We start from the raw sequence: 27,641 nt of genomic DNA, 5'->3' as shown, positions 1-27,641 counted from the left end.
AGGAGGCCCCCCCCCGGGGGGGCGGGACCGGCCGGCCTCTCCTCGCTCCGGCCCGCCCCCCGGAAGCGCTGGAATGAGCGCGCCTGCGCAATGGACGCTCAGGCTGCTCTTCCTTAGCGGGCGGCTCTTAGCTTTGTATTCCAGCCCTGGAAGGCAGCGGGAGAAGGGTTGATTTTTATTGGCTTTTTTGTTTGTTTGTTTGTTTTTGTCGCCTTTGCTCCCGGCTCATAGTTTCCCCACCAATGGGTCTTCAAAACCTACTGCTGCTACTACGGACCTAGGCAGTCACTATCTCGGCTCTATGATGTCCGTTCTTGCACTAGAACCTTCCCTGAGCGACTGAGGTAACCGCGCCCTCGCGGGCTGAGTGTTGTGGCTCGAGCGTGTTAAGGGGCTTGGGAGCCGCCCGCGATTCCAATTGCGCATGTGTGGGAGGGTTTCCCTGACAGCGAGGGAAACCTGGCGGAGGTGGAGGAGTGCTGACCCATTGGCCTTCTGTCCATTGGCTTGTGCCCACCTGCTCTCTGATTTGGGCCTGTGTCTGCGGCCCTTGACGGCTCTATGTTCCCATCCTACCTGTGCGCGTTGGGCAAGTATTTACCCTGCCTGGAGTTTCGTGACCATCTGTCGTGAAAGACCGATCAGTTAGGCTCACTGACCCAAGATGAGCCCTCTGGTCCCATCCTGGTTCACTTAAGAGTCATTAGCTGTGATTCAACTATTTGCACTGAGGTCGTTTCTGTAAAAGAATCGTTCCCAGTGAGCTCTTTTTCTGCTCTGAAAGGAAAGGCCATTCCAAAATTCATTCCTTATGGACCAAAGTTAATACGAATAAACTGCTTTTCTGCAGTCCCAAACTGTCAGTTACACATTTCCTAACTTATTTCCAATCTGGCCATCCCCACTCTGTCTTGAGAGTTGCCTCTCCTATCAGATGTTGGCAATATGGTTTGTTTCCTTTAAGTCCTCTCTGTTCTCCTCGGCTGTCTTCGGTCTGCTGTAGTTGTGGCCAGACGTCTACAGGTTTCCTTTTCTATTTTTCACAGTCTTCAGTATTTGCATTGTGTTTAATCCTTAGGTCTGCCGACGGGGCTGCTCATGAAAGTGATCTTCTTAAGGCAATTAAAAACCCGTGGAATGGAAAGAAAATGCTCCAGGCGCCCTGGGTTAGGCCCACCAACGCTGTACACATTCCTGCTAGGCATTATATTCATTACTCTAAGTTCAAGTCGAATCTTACTGGTAAAATACTCTGCCAATGAAGGTGAGTTAAAATGGAAATGTGTATGGGGTGCTTTTAATCATTTGCCTGGTGTTCTTATGAATAAATTATACATGATACCTTTTAAAGTACTATGCTTTGTGTCCATGATAAAGTGTATTTAAATTTTAAACTTTAATCTTGTGTGTTCCTTGGCAACATTTTTTAACTCTGGATGAAATTTGGATCATTTAAGTGCAAAGTAAAGCACACTGTATCATAACCTCTGATTATACCCAGATGCCCACCAAGTGTTTCTGGATTTCTAGTAAAACATACAATTATAGCTTATTTGGAAATACAATATATTTGTTTAGTTTCTTGGCATTTGTGTGAGTCAGTATAAGTATTTTCTCAATGGGACAATAATAATTAAAAGTTTGGTATGTATATACTCAAAAAACCTATTTTTTTAATTTAAGGGTTTATGCAAATTTTTTATTCCACAAAATGCATTGGTTACTTTTTTTTTTTTTTTTTTTTTTTTTTTTTTTTCGAGACAGGGTTTCTCTGATAGCCCTGGCTGTCCTGGAACTTACTTTGTAGACCAGGCTGGCCTCGAACTCAGAAATCCACCTGCCTCTGCCTCCAGAGTGCTGGGATCAAAGGCGTGCGCCACCACGCCCGGCTGCATTGGTTACTTCTTAACGATTGACAACAATACGATCATGACATCATGACTTTTAGGGACCTAGTTGGGCTCCTACTTGTGAATGTAAGTCTTGACTTCAGTTAATATCATGCCCTAGGCTCTGTTTTAATAGTATATTAGTTTCTTTCCCCATTGTTCTGACAAAATACTTGCCCAAAGCAGGTTAAGGAAAGGATTTCTTTGTGCTCACTATCTGAGCATAGGGTTCACCAAGCAAAGAGGTCATGGTAGCGGAAGCTCGTAGCAGTTATTCACATGGCACCCACAGGCATCAAGCGAGAAGAGAGAGAGAGTATGCTTGGGGCGGAAGAGATAGCCCAGAAGCAAAGAACACTGACTGTTTTTCTTGCTTCTGTAGGTTCAGTTCCCAGCATCCACATGGTAACTCAAAACTGACTATAGCTGTAATCCCAGAAAGTTGGAATGTACCCCCAGATCTCCTAAATACACTTCATCCACTGTCGTCTTCTGCCACCTAGCTAGAATTCTTCCATCCATTGACATATTACAGGAAAAATATTTTCAAATTTTTTTAAAAAGTCACACCCAGCTCATTTTCACTTTCTTATTTAGTCTAAGATACTAGCCCAGGAAATGCTGTTTCCCCAAAGGTAAGGTGGCTCTTCCTCCCTCAAGCTAATTTATATAGTCCCTTACAGGCATGCTCAGAGGCTAATCTAGTTGAGATAATTCCTCACAGGCATGACCAGAGGCCTAGTCCTTGGTAATATTAACCATCATAGTCATAGAGTTCAAAGTGCATACAGACGATATCCTTAAGAATTTGGTTTATTAGAAGACATAAACATGTAAATATGTTATAGAAGTCTATTATAAGAAATGCAATAAAAAAGACTATGTCCAAGCTGCAGAGACAGTCTGAAAAAGTACTGCGTGCATCTGGGAGAGGATGGTGGGCAGTACATAGGAAGCAGGGCCACTTCTAACTAGATGCCAGTTGATTTCCCAGAAGAACAGGGATGTGGGGCATTGGAATCAAAGACAGCAACTTATAAAAAGGAACAGAGGCAAAAGAACAAACAGTTGGGGGAAAACATGTAGTTAAGAGTTATTAGGTGATAGTGGCTCACACCTTTAATCCCAGCACTTGGGAGGCAGAGGCAGGCAGATCTCTGAATTCAAGGCCACCCAAGTTTCAGGACAGCCAAGGCTACACACAGAGAAACCCTGTCTTGAAAAAAATCCAACAAACGGAGAGAGAGAGAGAGAGAATTATTGAGCAAAACATTTAAAAGTGTTGTTGGGTCACAAAGGGGCATTTGGCTGGAGAGAGAAGGAACACATTGCCAAGGGCTTCATATACCCATCTGTGATGTTCTGCCTAGGGTCTGGGCAAATAAACATTTGAAGGATTATAGCTGCTTCTCAGTAGAGTAGACTAGAAGAATGGAAGAAGGCTAGTTAGATAGGAGATTATTGAAAGTCAAGCCACAGGTGATGAAGACTAACCAACTCTGCTATCAGAATTTAGGCGATAGAGTCAAGAAATATTCAAAACACACAAAGATATGCAATTGGTTGAACTACTGGATATTTGGAATCTTTTTGGTTCAAGTTGCAAGTACTTTGATAGTGTTTTTAGTAGGGACTGTTAGTGGGAAAAGTAAGTTGAGTCAAGCTTGAAAAAAACTTACAGTGGTAAGGTAGGGTATTTACCTTCCATGAGGCCATTAGGTATGCCCTGTTTACTACAATGTGTCACAGTGACTGGCACAAATGCACATAAAGAAAACACCTAGCAAAGGAGTAAAAGGGAGCTAGTTACTTGTAGGTGTATTTGGTGAGCTTTAAACTAAATGTTGTAGAATGTAGATCTCAGTTATTCTTGAACTGGTATTTAGATTTTGGGAGTAGCAGCTTGTGCAGATGAGAAGACAGAGCAATAAGAGTTACAGTAAGTGCCAGGCCAATGTGCTAAACATTAAGAATCCATTAGAGCTGGGAGCCAGGGTTGAATGCATTTGAAAGGTTTTTAATCCCAGCCTTTGGGAGGTGAAGACAGGAGGCAGAAGTTCAAGTGGTACACATAGAGCTTGCAAGTACCCTGAAAGAGAAAGAGTGTTGGAAAAGGGAAGAGAGGTGGGGACCCCCCCCCCAAAAAAAATTACATGTTTTAGTTACTTTGTTGCTTGGAATGTAAAAGAGCTAGGAAACGTCAGTTAAGGAAGGGAGGGTTTGTTTTGGTTTCCAGTGTGAGAGGACAAAGTGCATCGTTGGCAGGGAAACGTGAAGGTAGCAGTGTGAGGCAGTAGCTGGTCATAGCATCCACAGGAATCAGAGAGGTAAGTCCTACCAGAGAGCTAACTCTCTCCCTTCCCCTTCTGATTATCCAGGACCCAAGGACTTAGGGGAGTTTGCCTCACTACCTTCAGGAAACATCCTGGAAGCTCTCTGGAAACATGCCCACAAATGCACCTAGAGGCATGTCACCAATGACTCCATATCCAATAAAGATGACAGTGAAGATTAACCGGTTAACCAAAAGAGATAAGACAAAAGTGCCATATGATGAAAAGATACCGATTAAAACAAGCCCAGTGGCATTTGTAGCTGGAAGATATTTATCAGAAAATGAGTAATTTGAGCTAGACAATGATGCTGCACACCTTTGATCCCAGCATTTGGAAGGCAAAGTAGAAGGATCTCTGAGGTTGAGGCCAGCCTAGCCCACAGAGCTAGTTCTGGGACAGCCAAGGTACACAAAGAAACCCTGTCTTGAAGAAGAAAATGAGTAATTTGAGTACAAAGAAATAAAATGGGTGTTGACTGGTAGACTGTTAGGGCCTGGTGTCTTACATTTCATTTATCAAATTTTAAGAATTGATGCTAAAAGTCAGATGAATAGAGGAATAAAGGAGTGTGCTGGAGTCAAAGTAGGTAGGTATTGAAACTAGTCCTGAGAAGGACAGATTCTGACAGGAGAATGGCAGATAGTAAGGCCGTGGTTCCTTTCTCTGGAAATAGAGGAAAGGCACTTCTAAGAATGTATAAGAGATACGTGGACTGAGGCCATACACACAGTCACACAGTCTGGGATTATCTGTAAGAAGAATACCAGAAAGAACTAATAGAAAGCAAAAATGACTTAAAGAACATTGACGCAGTGTTCACTATTGTAACCTGAGCTGCCTTGTGTCTCATTTTAGTTCATTTGTTTGCATCTCATGATAAAGATTATGAAAAATGCCTTTCAAGGGTAACAGTGTGATCGAAGTTTATCTTTAAAATGAGTAAAGGGAGTAGGTATTTGAACTAGTCTTCGGATGATGCATATAGTCGAGCAAGCAAATACTTAAATTCAGCTGGACGTTTATTAAATGTCTGTTATATGAACATGTCCAAAGCCTGGTCTATTTGTCATAGGACGTTTACTTTCTAAGAGTTGCATAACATAGTAAATAGTTATAATATAGTTTGTCAAATGCTGTTGTAGAGGTTGATAGATTGTACCTAGAAACAGACAGTCAATTTGGCATATGTTGAATATTCAAGGGATTCTGCAGCAAAGAGGGAGAAAATTGGAGAGAGAAGGTTAAATTGGCCAACCACCTGCCATGTTTGCCAAGTTTTACTACAAGAGAAACAACCAAATGTTTGCAAAGAAGGAGAAATACATTTCTAAAAATAGTCCTTAATAAAGATTCTATTTGTTCTTGTCACTATTATAAAGCTAGTTGTTAAGTATTTAGAAAAAAAAAAACAAGTTATAACTAAGACCAAAGCATGCTAACCAAACCTCATGCTTACTTCAGTTGTCCTATTATCTAGAATATGCTTTATAATTCATCAGTGGGTGTAGTGATCCAGAGTTACTGCCTCTCAGCCTTAAAAATAGCAAAGTTCTTTGCCAAATATATATATTTTTTCTATCCTAGTTTACCATTTATGGCAGGGGCTGGGGAGCCAAGCAGTGTATATAGTATGATATGAACCAGGTTGGAGAATTCTGAATTAAAGACATGCCATTGGCAAAGTATACCTTGATTTTTTTTTTTAAGGCAAATAAGTCAGGCTAAATACTAATTCAGCTGGTAAATTCATAACTATTGATGGGCTGGTGAGATGATGGCTTAGCGGGGAAGAGCACTGACTGTTCTTCTGAAGGTCCAGAGTTCAAATCCCAGCAACCACATGGCGGCTCACAACCACCCGTAATGAGATCTGACGCCCTCTTCTGGTGTGTCTGAAGTCAGTTACAGTGTACTTAATGTATAATAAATGAATCTTTGAAAAAAAAATAACTGTTGATGAGTCAGCTGCTGAATGTTAATTATCTCTTTAGAAGTCAGTCTCTGCCTCCTTCCCATGGAACTTTCTTTGCTCTTGATTCTAACCTCCCAACATATTTATCCAAATGTTGAGAAAAACTGTGCCAGCTAAAAGACATTTAATGTAACAAGTGTTAAGTTTGATTTTTAAATTTAAAATATACTAATTACATGTAAAAACATGCAGAACAAACTTGATGGTTTTAAATTTTCCTGTTACATTTCAGAGAACAAGTATGACTATCTCCCTACCACTGTGAACGTGTGCTCAGAGCTGATGAAGCTGATTCTCTGTACACTTGTGTCACTCTGTGTTATAAAGAAAGGTAATTGCTAATATTGTCTATTTCCTAAGTCACACTATCAGGAAACAGTAGAACTGGTGCAGCTTGTATAGTGTTTAGTCTAGTCCAAACATGAGTATATCTTATACGTAGGGAAACAGGATCAAAGAAAATGATAGGAGACTTGTATTGAAAGGAAGGGAGCTAGGAGGTTTTCCATTGTATTTCTCAGTGTCCTGCTCCTCATCACTTGTTTCTGGGTTGGACTTCCTCAGTGGGTTTTTCTTAATTTTCCATCTCAGTTCCCCAGTTACGGACTTTGGCACGTTCATATTACTCTTTCATCTCATGTGAACTAAACAGAGCTTTTGGAGCACTCAAGTGCTTGCACATTCACACCACAGAGTTTCAGTCTATGATGAGTTTCTAGTCAGTTGAGTGCATTTCATAATTTCATGAAGTGTGTGCATTGCTTAAAGGGTTTAATTTACCTTTTTTTTCCCCTTTCTTTCCATTTTATTTCTTTCACAGCATGTCTCCAGAAGTCTCTGGAAGTCTGGAGCAGGAATAAGAGCTAAAACCAGGATTAGTAAACTTAACCATCTCATAGTCCATGCATAGAAAATTTCACTTACTAGCTGTCTTCTTTAATCACCCCTTGAGGGGAGAATAAAAACACAAAGGATTCATTGTTCTTGTCTCCTTACTTTGTTGAGCTCTTGGTTGTACGTTCAGAGAAGTAAAACACACAAGTCTATCTGGAGTCGCTTAGTTACTAAGATTATGGTTCTGTATCTGCTAAGGGTCTGGCCAACAATTGTTCATGACACACAGGTGGGGAAAAAGAGATACTAATAAATGCCATGTTATCTTTTACTTCTGTAAACCTGAAGTCACTTACAGAGGCAATTTAATAAAGCCCAGTTAATAGAATTATATTAGTATTCAAGCTTAGTGTACTTTCAATGGAAACATAAGCATTCTCATTGGAGATTGTTTTTTCGTTGTATGATTGCTTTGTATGATGCATATATTTCTTTCTTCAGAAGATCATCAAAGTAGACATTTGAGATGTACTTCCTGGAAGGAATTCTCAAGTTTCATGAAGTGGTCCATTCCTGCCTTTCTGTACTTCCTGGACAACTTGATTGTCTTCTATGTCCTGTCCTATCTCCAGCCTGTAAGTAGCAGTGCAACAGGAAATGCCTGAGCAGGCGTAAAGAAGTGAATCCCCAAACTGATCTTGCTTTTTCTCATTTCCACTGGCCTTCCTGACACTTTTCTAGGGCCACCTCAATACTGACTTGCCTGTCTATGGCAGATCTCAGGGTGTTAATGATTTCTGTGCTGGCTTTTTAGTGGGGTGGGGAATTGCTCTCGGGCAAGAGGACTCAGAAACCATCCTGATTTGTGTAAATGATAAGTCTCCCTTTAGTTTGAGCTCTCTTATGACCACTCAAGACCTCCACTCAGACTTCCAGTATTAATTCAGAAAATAATACCGCTAATGGACCTGTCCTTACCTGTTATACTGTGGTTTATCCAGTTACTATTTAAGTATTTAGATCCATAGTTTCTATATGACTTTTCCTGTTACTTTTTGTTATATTTATGTGTGTGTTTGTGTATGTATATGTGTATTCATGGGCCATGGCAGGAATGTGAAGGCCAGAGAAGAGCTTGCGGGTGTCTGTTCTCTCCTTCCACTATATGGATCCCAAGATCAATCAAACTCAGGTCATCGGCTGGCTCTAAGCACCTTTTCCCATCTTGCTGGCCCCTTTATATTAATCTTATCTTCAGATTCCTTAAGAGTGTGGAACTATATCAATTCAGCTGATAACACTAGGAATACTCACTTCTGATGCATCTTTTGTATTCATTTGGAAAGGCATTGATAATCCCAACTAAAAGTCTTCTGCCTGGGTGGTGACTCACACCTTTAATCCTAGCTAGTGCTTTGAAGTCAGGGGTAGGCAGATCTCTGAGAACTTTGAGACCAGCCTGCTCTTTGTAGTGAGGCCCAGGACAGCCAGGGCTATGTTGAGATTCTCACTCAAATTAAAAAGAAAAGAAAAAGGAAAATGTGTTTTCTTTTTTTTTTTTTTTTTTTTAAATATTTTTATTACATATTTTCCTCAGTTACATTTCCAATGCTATCCCAAAAGTCCCCCATAGTGCCCCCCACTTCCCTACCCACCCATTCCCATTCTTTTGGCCCTGGCATTCCCCTATATTGGGGCATATAAAGTTTGCAAGTCCAATGGGCCTCTCTTTCCAATGATGGCCGACTAGGCCATCTTTCGATACATATGCAGCTAGAGACAAGAGCTCTGGGGTTCTGGTTAGTACATCATGTTGTTCCAACAATAGGGTTGCAGATCCCTTTAGCTCCTTGGGTACTTTCTCTAGCTTCTCCATTGGGAGCCCTGTGATACATCCAATAGCTGACTGTGAACATCCACTTCTGTGTTTGCTAGGCCCCGGCATCGTCTCACAAGAGACAGCTATATTTGGGTCCTTTCAGCAAAATCTTGCTAGTGTATGCAATGGTGTCAGCGTTTAGAAGCTGCTTATGGGATGGATCCCTGGATACGGCAGACTCTAAATGGTCCATCCTTTCATCACAGCTACGAACTTTGTCTCTGTAACTCCTTCCCTGGGTGTTTTGTTCCCAATTCTAAGAAGGGGCACAGTGTCCACACTTTGGTCTTCATTCTTCTTGAGTTTCATGCGTTTAGCAAATTGTATCTTATATCTTGGGTATCCTAAGTTTTGGGCTAATATCCACTTATCAGTGAATACATATTGTGTGAGTTCTTTTGTGATTGTGTTACTTCACTCAAGATGATGCCCTCCAGGTCCATCCATTTGGCTAGGAATTTCATAAATTCATTCTTTTTAATAGCTGAGTAGTACTCCATTGTGTAAATGTACCATAATTTCTGTATCCATTCCTCTGTTGAGGGACATCTGGGTTCTTTCCAGCTTCTGGCTATTATAAATAGGGCTGCTATGAACATAGTGGAGCATGTGTCCTTCTTACCGGTTGGGACATCTTCTGGATATATGCCCAGGAGAGGTATTGCTGGATCCTCCGGTAGTACTATGTCCAATTTTCTGAGGAACCGCCAGACTGATTTCCAGAGTGGTTGTACAAGCTTGCAATCCCACCAACAATGGAGGAGTGTTCCTCTTTCTCCACATCCTCGCCAGCATCTGCTGTCACCTGAATTTTTGATCTTAGCCATTCTGACTGGTGTGAGGTGGAATCTCAGGTTTGTTTTGATTTGCATTTCCCTGATGATTAAGGATGTTGAACATTTTTTCAGGTGTTTCTCTGCCATTCGGTATTCCTCAGGTGAGAATCCTTTGTTCAGTTCTGAGCCCCATTTTTTAATGGGGTTATTTGACTTTCTGGAGTCCACCTTCTTGAGTTCTTTATATATATTGGATATTAGTCCCTTATCTGATTTAGGATAGGTGAAGATCCTTTCCCAATCTGTTGGTGGTTTTTTTGTCTTATTGATGGTGTCTTTAGCCTTGCAGAAGCTTTGCAGTTTGATTAGGTCCCACTTGTCAATTCTCGATCTTACAGCACAAGCCATTACTGTTCTATTCAAGAATTTTTCCCCTGTGCCCATATCTTCAAGGCTTTTCCCCACTTTCTCCTCTATAAGTTTCAGTGTCTCTGGTTTTATGTGTAGTTCCTTGATCCACTTAGACTTGACCTTAGTACAAGGAGATAGGAATGGATCAATTCGCATTCTTCTACATGTTAACAACCAGTTGTGCCAGCACTATTTGTTGAAAATGCTGTCTTTCTTCCACTGGATGTTTTTAGCTCCCTTGTCGAAGATCAAGTGACCATAGGTGTGTGGGTTCATTTCTGGGTCTTCAATTCTATTCCATTGGTCTATTTGTCTGTCACTATACCAGTACCATGCAGTTTTTATCACAATTGCTCTGTAGTAGAGCTTTAGGTCCCGCATGGTGATTCCACCAGAGGTTCTTTTATCCTTGAGAAGAGTTTTTGCTATCCTAGGTTTTTTGTTATTCCAGATGAATTTGCAGATTGCACTTTCTAATTCGTTGAAGAATTGAGTTGGAATTTTGATGGGGATTGCATTGAATCTGTAGATTGCTTTTGGCAAGATAGCCATTTTTACAATGTTGATCCTGCCAATCCAGGAGCATGGGAGATCTTTCCATCTTCTGAGATCTTCTATAATTTCTTTCTTCAGAGACTTGAAGTTTTTATTATACAGATCTTTCACTTCCTTAGTTAGAGTCACGCCAAGATATTTTATATTATTTGTGACTATTGAGAAGGGTGTTGTTTCCCTAATTTATTTCTCAGCCTGTTTATTCTTTGTGTAGAGAAAGGCCATTGATTTGTTTGAGTTAATTTTATATCCAGCTACTTCACCGAAGCTGTTTATCAGGTTTAGGAGTTCTCTGGTGGAATTTTTAGGGTGACTTATATATACTATCATATCATCTGCAAAAAGTGATATTTTGACTTCATCTTTTCCAATTTGTATCCCTTTGATCTCCTTTTGTTGTCGAATTGCTCTGGCTAGGACTTCAAGTACAATGTTGAATAGGTATGGAGAAAGTGGTCAGCCTTGTCTAGTCCCTGATTTTAGAGGGATTGCTTCAAGTTTCTCACCATTTACTTTGATGTTGGCTACTGGTTTGCTGTAGATTGCTTTTATCATGTTTAGGTATGGGCCTTGAATTCCTGATCTTTCAAGACTTTTATCATGAATGGGTGTTGGATCTTGTCAAATGCTTTTTCCGCATCTAATGAGATGACCATGTGGTTTTTGTCTTTGAGTTTGTTTATATACTGGATTACGTTGATGGATTTCCGTATATTGAACCACCCTGCATCCCTGGGATGAAACCTACTTGGTCAGGATGGATGATTGTTTTGATGTGTTCTTGGATTCGGTTAGAATCCAAGAACTTTATTGAGGATTTTTGCATCAATATTCATAAGGGATATTCGTCTGAAGTTTTCTATCTTTGTTGGGTCTTTTTATGGTTTAGGTATCAGAGTAATTGTAGCTTCATAGAATGAGTTGGGTAGAGTACCTTCTGTTTCTATTTTGTGGAATAGTTTGTGAAGAATTGGGATTAGATCTTCTTTGAAGGCCTGATAGAACTCTGCACTAAACCCATCTGGTCCTGGGCTTTTTTTGGTTGGGAGACTATTAATGACTGCTTCTATTTCTTTGGGGGATATAGGGCTGTTTAGATGATTAACCTGATCTTGATTCAACTTTGGTACCTGGTATCTGTCTAGGAACTTCTCCATTTCATCCAGGTTCTCCAGTTTTGTTGAGTATAGCCTTTGGTAGAAGGATCTGATGGTGTTTTGGATGTCTTCAGGATCTGTTGTTATGTCTCCTTTTTCATTTCTGATTTTGTTAATTAGGATGCTTTCCCTGTGCCCTCTAGTGAGTCTGGCTAAGGGTTTATCTATCTTGTTGATTTTCTCAAAGAACCAGCTCCTTGATTAGTTGATTCTTTGAATAGTTCTTCTTGTTTCCACTTGGTTGATTTCGCCCCTGAGTTTGATTATTTCCTGCCGTCTACTCCTCTTGGGTGAATTTGCTTCCTTTTGTTCTAGTGCTTTTAGGTGTGTTGTCAAGCTGCTAATGTGTGCTCTCTCTAGTTTCTTTTTGGAGGCACTCAGAGCTATGAGTTTTCCTCTTAGAAATGCTTTCATTGCGTCCCATAAGTTTGGGTATGTTGTGGCTTCATTTTCATTGAACTCTAAAAAGTCCTTAATTTCTTTCTTTATTCCTTCCTTGACCAAGGTATCATTGAGAAGAGTGTTGTTCAGTTTCCACATGAATGTTGGCTTTCTATTATTTATTTTGTTATTGAAGATCAGCCTTAGTCCATGGTGATCTGATAGGATGCAGGGGACAATTTCAATATTTTTGTATCTGTTGAGGCCTGTTTTGTGACCAATTATGTGGTCATTTTTGGAGAAGGTACCATGAGGTGCTGAGAAGAAGGTATATCCTTTTGTTTTAGGATAGAATGTTCTGTAGATATCTGCCAGATCCATTTGATTCATAACTTCTGTTAGTTTCACTGTGTCCCTGTTTAGTTTCTGTTTCCATGATCTGTCCATTGGTGAAAGTGGTGTGTTGAAGTCTCCCACTATTATTGTATGAGGTGCAATGTGTGCTTTGAGATTTACTAAAGTTTCTTTAATGAATGTGGCTGCCCTTGTATTTGGAGCATAGATATTCAGGATTGATAGTTCCTCTTGGAGGATTTTACCTTTGATGAGTATGAAGTGCCCCTCCCTGTCTTTTTTGATGACTTTGGGTTGGAAGTCAATCTTATCAGATATTAGAATGGCTACTCCAGCTTGTTTCTTCCTACCATTTGCTTGGAAAATTGTTTTCCAGCCTTTCATTCTGAGGTAGTGTCTATCTTTTTCTCTGAGATGAGTTTCCTGTAAGCAGCAAAATGTTGGGTCTTGTTTGTGTAGCCAGTTTGTTAGTCTATGTCTTTTTATCGGGGAGTTGAGTCCATTGATATTAAGAGATATTAAGGAAAAGTAATTGTTGTTTCCTGTTATTTTTGTTGTTAAAGTTGGCATTCTGTTCTTGTGGCTGTCTTCTTTTAGGTTTGTTGAGGGATTACCTTCTTGTTGTTTCTAGGGCGTGGTTCCTGTCCTTGTATTGGTTTTTTTCTGTTATTATCCTTTGAAGGGCTGGATTCGTGGAGAGATAATGTGTGAATTTGGTTTTGTCGTGGAATACTTTGGTTTCTCCATCTATGTTAATTGAGAGTTTGGCTGGGTATAGTAGCCTGGGCTGGAGTTTGTGTTCTTTTAGTGTCTGTATAACATCCGTCCAGGATCTTCTGGCTTTCATAGTCTCTGGTGAGAAATCTGGTGTAATTCTGATAGGCTTGCCTTTATATGTTACTTGGCCTTTTTCTCTTACTGCTTTTAGTATTCTGTCTTTATTTAGAGCATTTGTTGTTCTGATTATTATGTGTCGGGAGGTATTTCTTTTCTGGTCCAGTCTATTTGGAGTTCTGTAGGCTTCTTGTATGTTCATGGGCATCTCTTTCTTTAGATTTGGGAAGTTTTCTTCTATAATTTTGTTGAAGATGTTTGCTGGTCCTTTGAGTTGAAAATCTTCATTCTCATCCACTCCTATTATCCGTAGGTTTGGTCTTCTCATTGTGTCCTGTATTTCTTGGATGTTTTGAGTTAGGATCTTTTTGCAATTTACATTTTCCTTGATTGTTGTGCCGATGTTCTCTATGGAATCTTCTGCACCTGAGCTCTCTTCCATCTCTTGTATTCTGTTGCTGATGATTGTATCTATGGTTCCAGATTTCTTTCCTAGGGTTTCTATCTCCAGTGTTGCCTGTTTTTGGGTTTTCTTTATTGTGTCTACTTCCCTTTTTAGGTCTAGTATGGTTTTGTTCAATTCCATCATCTGTTTGGATGTGTTTTCCTGTTTTTCTGTAAGGACTTCTACCCGTTTGATTATGTTATCCTGTTTTTCTTTAAGGATTTGTAACTCTTTAGCAGTGTTCTCCTGCAATCCTTCAAGGGATTTTTGTGCTTCCTCTTTACTGTCTTCTACCTGTTTACCAGTGTTCCTTTGTATTTCTTTAAGTGTGTTATTAAAGTCCTTCTTGAAGTCCTCTACCATCATCATGAGATATGCTTTTAGATCCGTGTCTAGCTTTTCCGGTGTGTTGGGGTGCCCTGGACTGGGCGAAGTGGGAGTGCTGGGTTCTGATGATGGTGAGTGGTCTTGGTTTCTGTTAGTAAGATTATTATGTTTACCTTTCGCCATCTGGTAATCTCTGGGGTTAGTTGTTGTCGTTGTCACTGTTTAAAGATTGGAGCAGAAGCTGTGTTCCACTCACCAGCAGTCTCAAAATCCTGTGGCGGGGGTTGTGGGTAGCTGGCGGGTGTCAGCCGACCCTCCGCTCTAGATACCCCGGTGCTGGTCCGGCCAGAAGAGGCCTGTGGTCCTACTCAGGCTGGTTTTCTGCTTCCCTAACTAATGCAGTCTCAGGTCCCGCGCGCAATTGGATTGGAGCAGAAGCTCTGTTCCACTCACCAGAAGTCTTAAGATCCTGAGGCGGGTGTTGTGGGTAGCTGGCGAGTGTCAGCTGACCCTGCGCCCTAGCTACCCCGGCGCTTTTCTGACCGGAGAGGCTTGTGGCCCTACTGAGGCCGGATTTCTCGAAAATGTGTTTTCTACTTTTACCTGTAGTCAGTTTGGGTTCCATTGCTCCCTTTCTCCAATATATTTTAAAGTGGGCATTTTTATTGCTTATGTTATATTTTAAAAACATAATAAAATTAATCACTTTAATTATAAGTAGCATTCCTTTATGTGAAGCCCTGATCTGCTTTAGAAACAAGTGAAAAGGAGGGAGAACATACTATAGAACATAGTAGGAATCAAGTGCTTGGTGTTTTTTCACACGTGGAAATCTGTATAACTGGGAGGGCCTTGCCTGCCCTCTGTTTCAATTCTTCTGTCTGCAAAATAGAAGAAAACATGCTAAACCATCTCAAAGGCAGGTGCTTAGGCCAACTGAACACCTGTGTTCCTGTCTGCTCTATGATATAGGGGATGTTTTGTCTTTTGTTTGTTGCTTTGTTTTCCATTAATTTATTTACTTTACATCCCAATCAGAGCTTCCCCTCTCTCCTCTGCTGCCAGTTCCTCCCTCTCCTCTCCCTTCCCCCTTAGGCCCTCCTCTCTTCTCCTCAGAGATGGGGAGACCTCCCATTGATATCACCCCACCTTGGCATACCAAGTTGCAGCAAGACTAAGTAAGTGCATCTCCTATTGAGGCTGGATAAGGCCATCTAGTTAGGGGAAGGGACTCAGCCCCTCCTCTTGCTACCAGGGGTTCTACGTGAGGACCAAGCTGTACATCTGTTACATATGTGTAGGACTAAGTCCATCCTATGCATGCTGTCTATTTGGCGGTTCAGGCTTTGTGAGCCCCTATGGGCCCAGGTTAGTTGTTTCTGTAGAATTTCTTGTGATGTTCTTGACCTCTCTGGCTCTTTCAGTCGTTCCTCCCTCTTTCACAAGATTCCCTGTGCTCTGCCTAGTATTTGGCTTTGAGTCTCTCTGCATCTGTTTTCATCAGCTTCTGGGTAAAGCCACTTAGATGACTGTTATGCTAGCCTCCTGTCTACAAGTATAGTAGAGTATTATTAATACTATTATTAATAGTGTCGGGAATGGGCTCTCTCTCATGGCATGGGACTCAAGTTGGGCCAGTCATTGCTTGGCCACTCCTTCACTTTCTGCCCTCTCTTTATTCCCTGCACCTCTTATAGGCAGGGAAAAATTGTGGTTTGAAGGTTTTGTGTTTGGGTTGGTATCCTTATCTCTCCATTGGAAGTCTTGCCTGGTTATAGGAGGTGACCATTTCATGTTCCATATTCCCTATTGCTAGGAGTCTTAGCTAGTGTCACCCTCATAGATTCCTGAGAGTTTCCATTGTCCTAGATTTCTAGCTTGTCCCAGAGATAGCCCCAACCCCACTGATTCCAGTTCTCTCTCTTGTCATCCTTCCTACACTTGATCCCTCCTGTTCCTCTCCCTACCCTCTTACCTATAGAGTTCCCTCCCTCCATCCACTCGGATGTCTATTTTATTTTCTCTTTTCAGATTTGTAATGATAGTAACAGTTCAGCTCATGTAACATACCTACTTCTAAATTCTTGTTTATACCTTTTCAGATTTGATAATTTCTATCACAGCAATGTGATTATTCATATTCAATAGTAAATATTATTTATATTTTATTGGAAACCAACAGATTACCTGTACATTTATACCCATTCCTACGAGCCCAGTATTAAGCAAAATTACAGCTTCCTTATTCTTCTTCCGTATTTATTGCTTGGCTGTTCCCGAACAGCTATAACCACAAATATTATGAAACAGATTGCATGATTTATTGTATGTATTTCTTGTCTAATTCTACCTAAGGAATTAAATAAAAGTGCATAGAAGTTTGAGGACGTGGACTATAGTTAGATGCACTCTCTGGTGTTAACACAGGAAGCAGCCAGACTGACTTAGTTGTGTGCATTTGCACCGCTCCTGTGTGATCGCTCAGCATCACTACTTCCCTCCTCTTACTAACCAGCCTCTTTCCTCATCATCTCTTCCTCTTCTCTCCACCTGAAGCTCACAGACAGTTGTGTTATAGTGAACTGCACTGAGAAAATCCACTCACAGTCTCCCACACGGACAAATAATAAATGATTGGGAAGCCAGAAACATTGATTACCCTGATTCAATAATTATACATTATGTATGTATAGTAAACCACTACTTTTTATGATGAGTAAATACATATATGATTGACTAATTCTTACTAAGAAATTCAATAGAAAAACATTAGATTCTTAGAATTACAATTTTATTCAATTTCACTTTTTGTTTCTAACTATTGTAGCTGTGTTTGCTTTTATTAGTGGTTCTATAATATAAGACTTGGTAGTTCCTGTTGTTTGTTTATTTGACTTCTTGGTGCAGAGTTTTACTGTGTCTCAGACTACACAAGAGCTAAAGATCCTCATGCATTAGCCTTCTGGGTGGTAAAACTACAGCTAGATACCAGCACACCTGGCTTCTCTGTATATGCTCCCTAAAGAAGTAAGGAAAAGTGAAACATACCTTTTGAATTTTGTTAAAAAATATTAGTATTGCCAGATCCAGTTATAATTAATAATGGTAGAATTTCATATCTTCTGAGTAATACAAATATATGTATGTGTGTTGTGTCCACTTTAAACAGAAATATAACTATATTCACAAAAACAAACTACTATAAAATCTAGGTAATACAGTTCTAAATGTTTAGAGTAATTCAAATCAACCCAAAAGACGATCTAACATGAATTATGTTTTAAGTCGTGTCATTTCAACTGGAAAACTGATTCAGTTTCTAAAATAACAAAAGTGCTTAAAGATGTACCTGCATTTTCTTACCTACAGATAGACCTAGCACGTTCCCTTCTCTTTGCCCATCAGCCAACACTAAAGCTCTAAGGGGAGATGGTCAGAGCTCAGTGCTAAAGTTTGAATGGCTCTTACTTGATTCCCAGGACTACACACAAAAATAATAATTTTTAAGAAGTCTCTAAAGTATTTTGACAGCTGTTAAAATAAAAATAAAGAAGTATGCTTCACCTTTAGATTGTGTATGTCTTGATCTATATACATTCAGGTCATTTATACACAAGCCTTCACCAAACTTAAACACATATTGTCAAATCCTAACAATAATTTGATCATATCTGCATAAATTTAACAAGCAAAAGAAAAAAATGGAATCTAATCCCCCCAGTGAAACAGCTGCCCTAATAACCCCTCTGCTTTGTGACTCAAAAGCTTTTGTGTCAGGTGAGCAGCAAGGCAGGAGGTCCTGAGGTCAGTGCTTCACTGGGATTGTAATTCTATCTTCTCTCTCTTTCTAGGCCATGGCGGTTATCTTCTCGAATTTTAGCATTATAACAACAGCTCTTCTATTCAGGATAGTGCTGAAGTAAGTAATTCAGAATGGAAGCACATGCCATCCTTTAAAGTGGGCCAGTCCGGCCTGAGAGAATTACGCAGAATGCTGAGCCTTCAGACTCCATAGGCCATGGTTTTGTATCTAACTAGCCTTTAATATTAGATACCTTGCTTATCCAGTGAGGAAAGCAACTCTAGTGCTGTTTAAATCCTCTGCCATCAGGTATATGAAATATCTTGAACTTTTCAAAAGTAAGACATTTGATTACTATTTGTTAGTAATTTAATTTTTAGTGTTTTTTTTTTAAAGATGTGTTTTAAGGTCTTGTGCCAGATCTTTGTAACTCAGAATAGCCTGGAACTCAGAGTCCACCTGCTTCAACCTCCCAAATGCTAAGATTACTAGCCACATCCAGTCTACCAGGGGCTTCACCCTTGAAGAACACTAACTCTCCCTGTTCTAGCTGCTGTCAATTCCTTATGGAGGGATGTGACTATGTGCCCACATGCCTGCTCCATGCTGGGCCTTCCTTTCTCCCTTGAGCTTGCATAGGTCTTGTGTATGCTGTCACCGTTGCCATGAGTCATACACACATCTGCCCAGCTGTGTCCACATTATTCACCACTGCTGGCTCTCACACTCTTTTTGCCACCTCTTCCCCAGTTAGCCCCAAGCCTTGGGAGGAAGGAGTCACAGACAATCTCTTATTCTCTGAACCTTGACCACTTATGGGTCTTGATGTTAATTACCATCTAATACAAAGCAACACTTCTGTGATGAAGGTTAAGATATACATTAATCTACAACTGTAATGATAAGTCATTAGGAGTTAGTTTAGTAGTATGTCTATTTAACAGAATAATGGAAATAGTACTCCTCTAGGGCCGATGACCTGACTAGCCACAGGTACCAGTTCCTGTAAACAGCACCCACAGGTTTCAACTTTTGGAGTGGGCCTTAAATTCATTCAGATGAGGTTGGCTACTTCTGTGACATTTATGCCACTATTGTATCAGCATGGATGTATTGCTTAGCTGATAGTTACTGTATTTCTCAGGGGTCCCAGCTGGGTAAGGTAGGTGATGACCTTTCTCTGCTGAGCATGTGTAGCACCTTCCAGCACTATGAGCTAGCCTGTATAAAGCTTGCATAGAAGGCAGCAAATAGTATGGCGCCATTCCACGAAAGAGTCATCTCAACTTCTTCATGAACAGATTTTTTTTTTCCTCAAGAGATCTTAACATATTTTTTCCTTTCCCTGTTAAGTTGAAATTTTTCAGTATTTCGATTAGAGGAAACACCTTCTATCATCTCTGGAAAGTTAAACTGTTAGTACCAAACTTCCTTTACACTTTGGGACTATTAAGTAAAATAAGAGTAACTTCACTGCAAACATTGTGATACCTCGTAGTCTATCAGAGAGCAGGCAGGTGCTGAGTAACTGGCAGGGAAGTTACATAAAAACAAGGGGCAAAGGGGTGATTCACATGGAAGATACGGCAAAAGGAGCAGGAGATTCAGTCATGCTCCTCACATGGCGGATAATTAAAATCTTAGTGTTGGCAAGAGGGCTCAGCGGATTAAAGTGATTCCTGTGAAGACTGATGAACTGAGTTCAGTCCTTAGGACACACGTGGTGAAAGGAGAACCTTTTCTGCAAGTTGTCCTCTGACCTTCACATGTACCTGTGTGCATGCACATACCTGCATATGCACACATACAAAATATAGTAAAAGAATTCAAACAAAATAATTTGTCTTTTCATAATTTATCATCTATGTGGTAAGCTGTAAGAGACTACAAGATCATTTTGTAAAAACACATCTAAAACATAATTAAGTTTATGAGAGCAGAAGCCCTCAGCCATCCAGCTACACTCTGAACATCAGCTACTGTCCTACAGGGCAATGGAGGGCTGTGCTCAGTGAGCTCTGCTGTTTACTAACTGAAGAGTGAACTGGGCCACGTGGGGTCAGGTCATCGCCTATGCACAGATCCTTAGCTGAGTAGTTTATGAAACGTCGTATTCCTTTTCTGAAAATGCTCCATGTTTATCCAAGTTCTTAGTCATTTTTATCTTCCCTACGACATTCGCTGGAATCAATAGTTATTTGCAGTGGCTACTTTTGACTTTATTTCAGGGCTTTTCCTTTAGATTCTTTTCTTCACAATATTAGCAGAAAATCTATAGCTGCCAGTATGAAAAACTTCTTAAAGCTATAATGTTCCTCATCTGCTGTATACAGTAATTGATTATAATTATTTTCATTAATTAGATATCCATTCTCTATCTACATGTTTTTCTTTCCAGTCATTACTTTCTACAGCTTTACTGCATGCCACCTGCACCTTCAGCAATGTTGTGGCTCTCCGTGGTTTTACCCCCGTGTCGTAGGGCTATGATTAACCCCGTCACTGGGACCTAAATCTAGTTATATGAAAATCATACCTGAGAAGGCATGATACACAAAGATGCTGCTTCCTAAGCTACCATGCGCATTTAGCAGTTTCAGAGAATGGAGTTGTAGAATAGAAGTCAGTCTGATTTTTCTGCATATGTCATAGGAGTTTAGAATGAGTCTTTAAAGCTGTAGCTCTCTAGGAGGAAGAAGATACACAAAGCCATGACAAATCTCTTTCTTATTCTTTCATAAACACATGAACAAGGAAAGCATTTACCTCTCACTTAGTTTTTTCCCTAAGAGCAAGAATTGCCTACAGTGTCCTAGGCGCTCAGTAAATCCTCTAGTGGTAACAGTCTTGTCACTTCCAGTTCTCACTTTGACACTTCTGCTTTTGCTTGGGTTTCCCCATCTTCTCAGGGGCCTTACAGACTGTCCCCAACTGAGAGATAGGTGCAGCGCACCTTCTTTGTGGCCTTTGCATAGTTGGTTTTCTGCCTTACCTCTACAAGTACCCGTCCTCAGTATAGACCCCTGGCTTGTATGTCTCAAGTCTGCCATCACTTAGCTCATGGCTCTCTTCTGATTATAGTGTAAGATCCCTCAGGAGGGAGGGCAAACCTTTATTTGCCTGTTGAGTGCATGCCTTTGAGCTGAGTAAATGACCAATTAAAATGACAATACAAATCCTCTACAGTTCACAACTTTATTGTCAGGTAAAGCCAATAAGTAAAACCTTGTTGAGTTTTATAAGAAATGCTACACAAGTGTAATTTTTTTCTTTCCTTATCCTCCAGTATTCTGTTTTATGGTGGTTTATTATTAGGCCCTAGACCAGGAGCTAACGTCCTCAACAATGTATGTGTCATGAGTCTAGTCTTCTTTGAGAAAATTTATCTATATTGATTACTAAAGCTTATCCATATTGCTTTTTTTGATTCTTGCAAACTGAGCTAAGATCCTCTGTTAGAATTTACAGTTTATCACAATAAAAATCACTGTATTAGAGGTCCAAGATAGCTGTCAAAGACAGGATGCTGTGTTACACCTGCACATTCAAGGTAATTTGTAGGAAGAAATTAAAAATGTCCCTAAAGCATTCTGAAAGTGAATAGAAGGGTTGGATGTGAGACACAGTCCCATCAAGTTATAGTGCAGTTGGATTGTAGGGAATACTAGCAACTGTGTATAGTTTATTCAACCAAGTATTCAAGTTCCCAAATTTTCAGTAGAACATTTAACAGGGGAAAGAGGAATGAAAGCATATGTGGTAAAATCTTGTTTTCTCCCTTTTGCATAGGCGGCATCTGAACTGGATCCAGTGGGCATCCCTCCTGATTCTGTTCTTGTCTATCGTGGCCCTAACAGCCAGTACCAAAACGTCCCAGCATGAATTGGCAGGACATGGATTTCATCATGATGCCTTCTTCACCCCATCTAATTCCTGCCTCCATTTCAGGAGAGACTGTTCCCTAAGAGACAATTGTACATCAAAGGAGTGGACTTTCAGTGAAGTCCAGTGGAACACCACAGCCAGAGTTTTTAGTCACATCCGTTTGGGCTTGGGCCACGTTCTGATTATAGTTCAATGTTTTATTTCTTCAATGGCCAATATCTATAATGAGAAGATCCTGAAGGAGGGGACACAGCTCACTGAGAGCATCTTCATACAGAATAGCAAGCTTTATTTCTTTGGCATTGTTTTTAATGGGCTGACGCTGGTCCTTCAGAGCAGTAACCGTGACCAGATTCAGAACTGTGGGTTTTTTTATGGCCACAATGCATTTTCAGTAGTCCTTATTTTCGTGACTGCCTTCCAGGGCCTTTCAGTGGCTTTTATCTTGAAATTCTTAGATAACATGTTTCATGTCTTGATGGCCCAGGTGACAACTGTCATCATCACAACAGTGTCCGTCCTGGTCTTTGACTTCAGGCCCTCCCTGGATTTTTTCCTAGAAGCCCCATCAGTCCTCCTCTCCATATTTATTTATAATGCTAGCAAGCCTCAAAATCTAGAGTGTGCACCTAAGCAAGAAAGAATCCGACATCTGAGTGGCAGTCTTTGGGAGCGTTCCAGTGGGGTAAGTCGGTGCAAATGCACTGTGTGCTAATTCTTAAAGTCAAAGCACATGTATTCAAGAAAGAGAATAGCATCAGTGTGTCAGAAAGTGTCTTAGATCCCTATGACAGAAGTCATGACCTGGACTTACGATGCTGGTAAGGACTATGTAAGCCATAGTGTCCCAAGGATTTTGTGTGTTAACTATATTGTTGTATTTGCAGGCCCCAAAGGTACTCCTTCCTTGTCTTATCCTGTCTCCCCTAGATTTATGGCTAGAGAGTGAGCCAAATACTTTATAGACAGTAAGTAAAAGAACTGATAATGGAGCTGTGTGCTCTGACTCCCAGTTCCTTGGTTATCTACTACATAGTGGTTGGAAAAAAGAAGCTAGTCTCTTATGTTGATAAATCATGTGACAGAAAACTTGTTACCTTAATCTTCTCCATAGTTATCTGTTTATTTCACATAAGAAAGTGGTTTTTAGCAAGAGCTCTCTTGGATAAGAATATAATCTAAAAAATGTAGTTGTTCTGAATTTACAATTTTTGTCAACACACAAAGATGAACTATTTCACATGAGGAGCCCATTTTACTCTGTAGGAAAATCTGTCATTTACTGGTCTCATGGCAAAAGTCCACATGTTGTATCTCTAAGATTTTGATAACAGATTTTAAGATTCAAAAAACAAACAAACAACAACAACAACAACCCTACATCATGTGACCCAAACCTGAGTCAGCAAGAGTGTGTACATTCAGGGCTCCTCTGTCCTTCCAGTGACCTGATAATAACTGCTGCCTTGCTCGTTAAGGAAGTAAAAGCATGTTAGTACCAAGAGTTCTTCAAATCACTCACCATCCTTGAATCACTTCCCTGAAAGACCTACAGGTGGTGATCTCAGTTTGAGTTGAATACACTTCACTTTTTTCATAATAAAACAAAGAAGATTTTGTCTAGGTTTATTTTAGTGTGTGTGTGCATGTGTGCGTATGTGCGTGTGTTTTGCTTCCATGTGTGTATACAAATTGTATGCCTTGTGCCCTCAGATGTAAGAAGAGAACATCAGATCCCCCAGGGACAGGAATTACAGGTGATTGTTAGCCACAGATAGTACCATACGGGTGCTGGGAAACAAACCCGGGTCCTCTGCAAGAGGAAGTGCTCTTCACCCCTGCGCTGTCTCTCCTGTCCCATCTTTACTTTTGATCATCTCCTGTGCTTCTAACTGTAGCAATTTCAACTCTTTACTTTGACCAGATTATATACACAGTTAAACTGAAACTCATAACTCAGTGAATAAACCTTTGATTCATGTATCCAATAAGATCTCGAGCTCTAACTAGTTATTCATTTCATGTTTCCTTTTAGGATGGAGAAGAGCTGGAAAGACTTACCAAACTCAAGAGTGATGACTCAGATGACGACACTTTATAATGGTACCTGGTTGGTGGACAACTCGCACAAACTGTGTTTGCACATTTTCAGCATTTGTGGCAATTGTCTTTTCTGATAAAGTGATGATGTTTGAAAGCATAGTATTCTTTACATGTTATCTAACCACTGAATAAACAGCTCCATCCAAGATCTATAGCAGCCACTGGGTAACAGAGTTCTGAGACCTAAACATAGAACTCTGCATAACTGACTACCTGATGAGTCAACAGGACACTATGCAGATTGCTTCTTCAGCCTCCAGGGTCCAGAAATCATGTTAATTTGACCCTACAGTTACACAAATGGAGACAGCGTGCCACATATTAATCATCAAGTCATATCATCTGCCTGCCAAGGTCATCTCTCAAGGTCATTGTTCTATCATCCTGCTTGTCCCTCAGATTTCGAGGCCTTAGCAATAGTCATTTTGCTTTCATTAAAGCAATAACACCCTAAAAATTTTGGCTGAAAGACCTAAGTATCTGGCTGTGCCATAGATTTTAAATAACATCCTTTGTGATAAATATTTTTAAGCTATTAAGAAATAAAATTTCAAAATTTTGTTTTTTTAAATCATCTTTTTTTAAAGCTTTATTTACATGAAAGTTGGTTGCCATGTTATCATAGTTAGCACTTGTATTTTAATTCACCTAAGCCATTGTAGAATTGTTTGTTTGTTTGTTTGTTTGCTCTATCCTTGGTTTGTACATTTACAAAATCTTGACATCATTACCTTTTGATGTTGAGTTACTGTGCTGAGAATTCAGTTGTTTTATTTTTGAGTTATTAATTGAACTGTAGAATTGTTACCTATCTTTGTGTAATATCCTAGTGTGAAAGTCAAGTCTCTGGCTTTAGGATGCCTTTATAAGAATTATTTTGTAAAAAAAAAATAATGACTTTTAATGAAATAGAGTAGTGTTATTCCAAGAGGGCCAGTAACCAGAAAGTCACCTCTCAACACACTTCCTACTTATAAGTGCATGGTATTTCTCAAGACAAGTTTGCATGCAGCCAGGTGACTCTTCATTGGTACAGCAGTCATGTGGCAGATAATTATAATGTAAGAAAATAGAGTGATTTATTCCAGGTCTTATAGCTGAAGGGTAATAGAAACAAGCTTCAAGCCTGTGTGTTTACAAATTCCTATACTGTAAATATGAATTATAAGCTACCATGAAGTTTGCACATTCCTTCTTCAAGTTTCCATGTATTTATATATAAGATATTACTATTATTATAATCCATCTGTCTACCCAGAATAATATAACTGTTAATAATTGCTAAAACTTTTTAATTAAAATAATTACTAAACTCTTATTTTGAATCTGTACTCTGTCATATGAGATGTGTGGAATGCTTTAAAAATTTTTTTAATATTTTTTATGCTTTTAAATTTTAAAACAATGGAATAAGGCAAATATTCTAACAACTTAAAACTTGGTCTTTGACTCAATCTTGGTGTCTAAAGAAAGAATGGTGAAATTCTCTACCTTATTGTAGGAATTCTCACCAGAGTCACATGAAATGGGATTAACCAATGTGATTCATTTTAAAGATAAGGAAAATAAGATAGAGAGCACTCACTTTTAGAAATGAGAGCATGAAAATTATCTTACTGAGCTTCAAAAGAAATTGCAAGTGTCACCTACAGGATACTTATCCTGTAGCAATCATTTATATCAGTGGTGTGGAGTATTTTGATTTTTCTTGTCTACAGTTATTTTTTGCATTCTTACTTCATTGGAAAACATTCATTGTTCACCATCGTGTTAACTAGCCACTCCCTGAAAGGGCTGAGCTGAAAATAAAATGTCAGATAGATGCACTTGGGTATTTTAGAAGCATTACTATTTTATGAAGGACAACGTGAAGGTAAGAGGTCCAGAACCATTTCCCAGGTACTAATGGAGTGGAAATTATATGACCTAAAACGTTGTCCCACAGAAAAAGGAATAGACACAATAGCTGTGACGTGGTTGCTACTCCAGGAACTAAATGGCAGTGAGGTAGCAGGGTGACTCTTATTCATACACATAGGCTAGAGATCCCAACAGGTTGTATTTCTCAGCATTGGGCAAGGAAACAAGAATGTGGATACTGGTTGTGACAGGGAAAATGGCTTAGACCTAGATCCCAATCCCTTCCCTAGCTGCTGCTTGCCCCAGGTTTTCAAGCCCTGTGTACCGAATGGCCCTGTCAGAGCATATTTGCTTGGCTTACAGATAACGTTATTTTCTTGTTTCACTCTGAATTCCCATGTGGAAGCCCTGTTGCTTGGGAGGTAGATATTGTGGCTTTGTAACTGCTAATGTTGCTGTAATCCTTTCTCTCTGCATAAGCCAGCTGGCTGGATGTGCCCAGATCCTCCTTGGTACCCTGTCCCTTTTCCTACAATGATTTTATCTATGAGCTCATAGCATTCCAAGCAGAGAAGGCTGAGCATAGTGGTAAGAGGGTGATTTTCTCTCTCAAAGCCTAGATCAGAGTTCTTGAAATTGAGTGATATATTTCCACTTTTAATGAAGAAAACATTTGATACAATTTCAACATGAATTTTTACTCTTATTAAAGTACATCCAAACAATGTGATATGTGAACTTATTTTTTCAATACAGATTTTCATTGTGTTCTGTATATTAGCCTTGAGTCCACTTTGTAGACTATACTGACCTTAGAGTAATCTGCCTGCCTCAGTCTCCCAAGCTGATATTTCAGCTATGAGCCACCATACCAAGCCTCACTTACATGTTTTATATGAAAGCCAAAACACATTTACAGAATAGAATATACTACTATAAAGACCAATAAATTTTAAATTAAAATACAAACTTTGCTGGCTAGCTTTATGTCAACTTGACACAAGCTATAGTCATCTTAAGAGGAGGGACCATCAGTTAGTTAAATGCCTCTATCAGATTGCGCCGTAAGCAAACCTGTAGACCATTTTCTGAATTATGACTGGTAGGGAGGGACATGTGCACGGTGCCATCCCTGGGCTAGTGGTCTTGGGTTCTATAAGAAAGCAGGCTAAGCATGCCATGCAGATCCAGAAGCCACACACACACACACACACACACACACACACACACACACCATAGCCTCTGCATCAGCTCATGGCTCTTGGTTCTTGTCTTGCTTGGGTTCCTGTCCTGACTTCCTTCAATGATGATCAGTGATATGGAAGTTTAACCCAAATAAATATTTTCCTCCCCAAATTGCTTTTGGTCAAGGTGTTTGATCACAGCAATTAAAAACCTTAACAAAGACAGAAATTGGTACCAGGATTGTGGAGTATTGCTGTGACAGACCTGACCATATTGTATTAGGGAGGATAGTGGGAAGACTGAAACTTTGGCCTAGAAAAGTCATCTAGTGTTGAGAGCTCAGTGGACTGTTGTGTAGGAGCTTGGAAGATAAGTGTTGCAAGCAGTGTGGAGAGGGAAACCTGGCTTGTGAAGTTTCAGAGGGAAACAAAGACTTTTGACGGGCCATTTGTAGAATCTGTGATGTCTGCTCAGCTGGAGCTGAAGAATTAGCTGTGGTTAACAAGAGACCAGAACCACTGAAGTGAAACCTTCATTTTACTGGAACAATTGATGCTGGTCATCTGGGTCTAAAGCATTATCTGTGATTAATAAGAAACTGGAGTCTTTGTAGTGCGTCTTCTGGAATGTGTTTCCTAAGGCAGCACACAGAAGCT

The 27,641-nt window shown here is 40.0% G+C and overlaps 1 protein-coding gene across 3 annotated transcripts; it reads left to right on the top strand.

The window, feature by feature from the left end:
- Window positions 1-74: 74 nt before the first annotated feature.
- Slc35a5 (solute carrier family 35 member A5) lies at window positions 75-27,641 on the top strand. Of its 3 annotated transcripts, none has more exons than XM_085832100.1 (7): window positions 75-344; window positions 1,079-1,264; window positions 6,430-6,528; window positions 7,536-7,666; window positions 18,002-18,069; window positions 21,742-22,522; window positions 23,873-27,641. In XM_085832100.1, exons 2-7 carry the CDS (start codon window positions 1,099-1,101, stop codon window positions 23,936-23,938), a joined length of 1,311 nt encoding a protein of 436 aa, XP_085688226.1. In that variant the 5' UTR covers window positions 75-344; window positions 1,079-1,098; the 3' UTR covers window positions 23,939-27,641. The 3 variants fall into 3 exon arrangements, with proteins under 3 accessions (XP_085688226.1, XP_021040373.1, XP_085688227.1); XM_021184714.3 differs by having other exon boundaries at window positions 7,533-7,666; window positions 23,873-27,640; XM_085832101.1 differs by lacking the exon at window positions 75-344 and having other exon boundaries at window positions 1,080-1,264; window positions 7,533-7,666.

The sequence above is a fragment of the Mus caroli genome, unplaced genomic scaffold (assembly GCF_978045245.1).
Source record: "Mus caroli unplaced genomic scaffold, Mus_caroli_1 scaffold_17, whole genome shotgun sequence".
Lineage (NCBI taxonomy): Eukaryota > Metazoa > Chordata > Mammalia > Rodentia > Muridae > Mus > Mus caroli.
The sequence above is the reverse complement of the archived record's forward strand: the minus strand, read 5'-3'. Positions and strand labels throughout refer to the sequence as shown.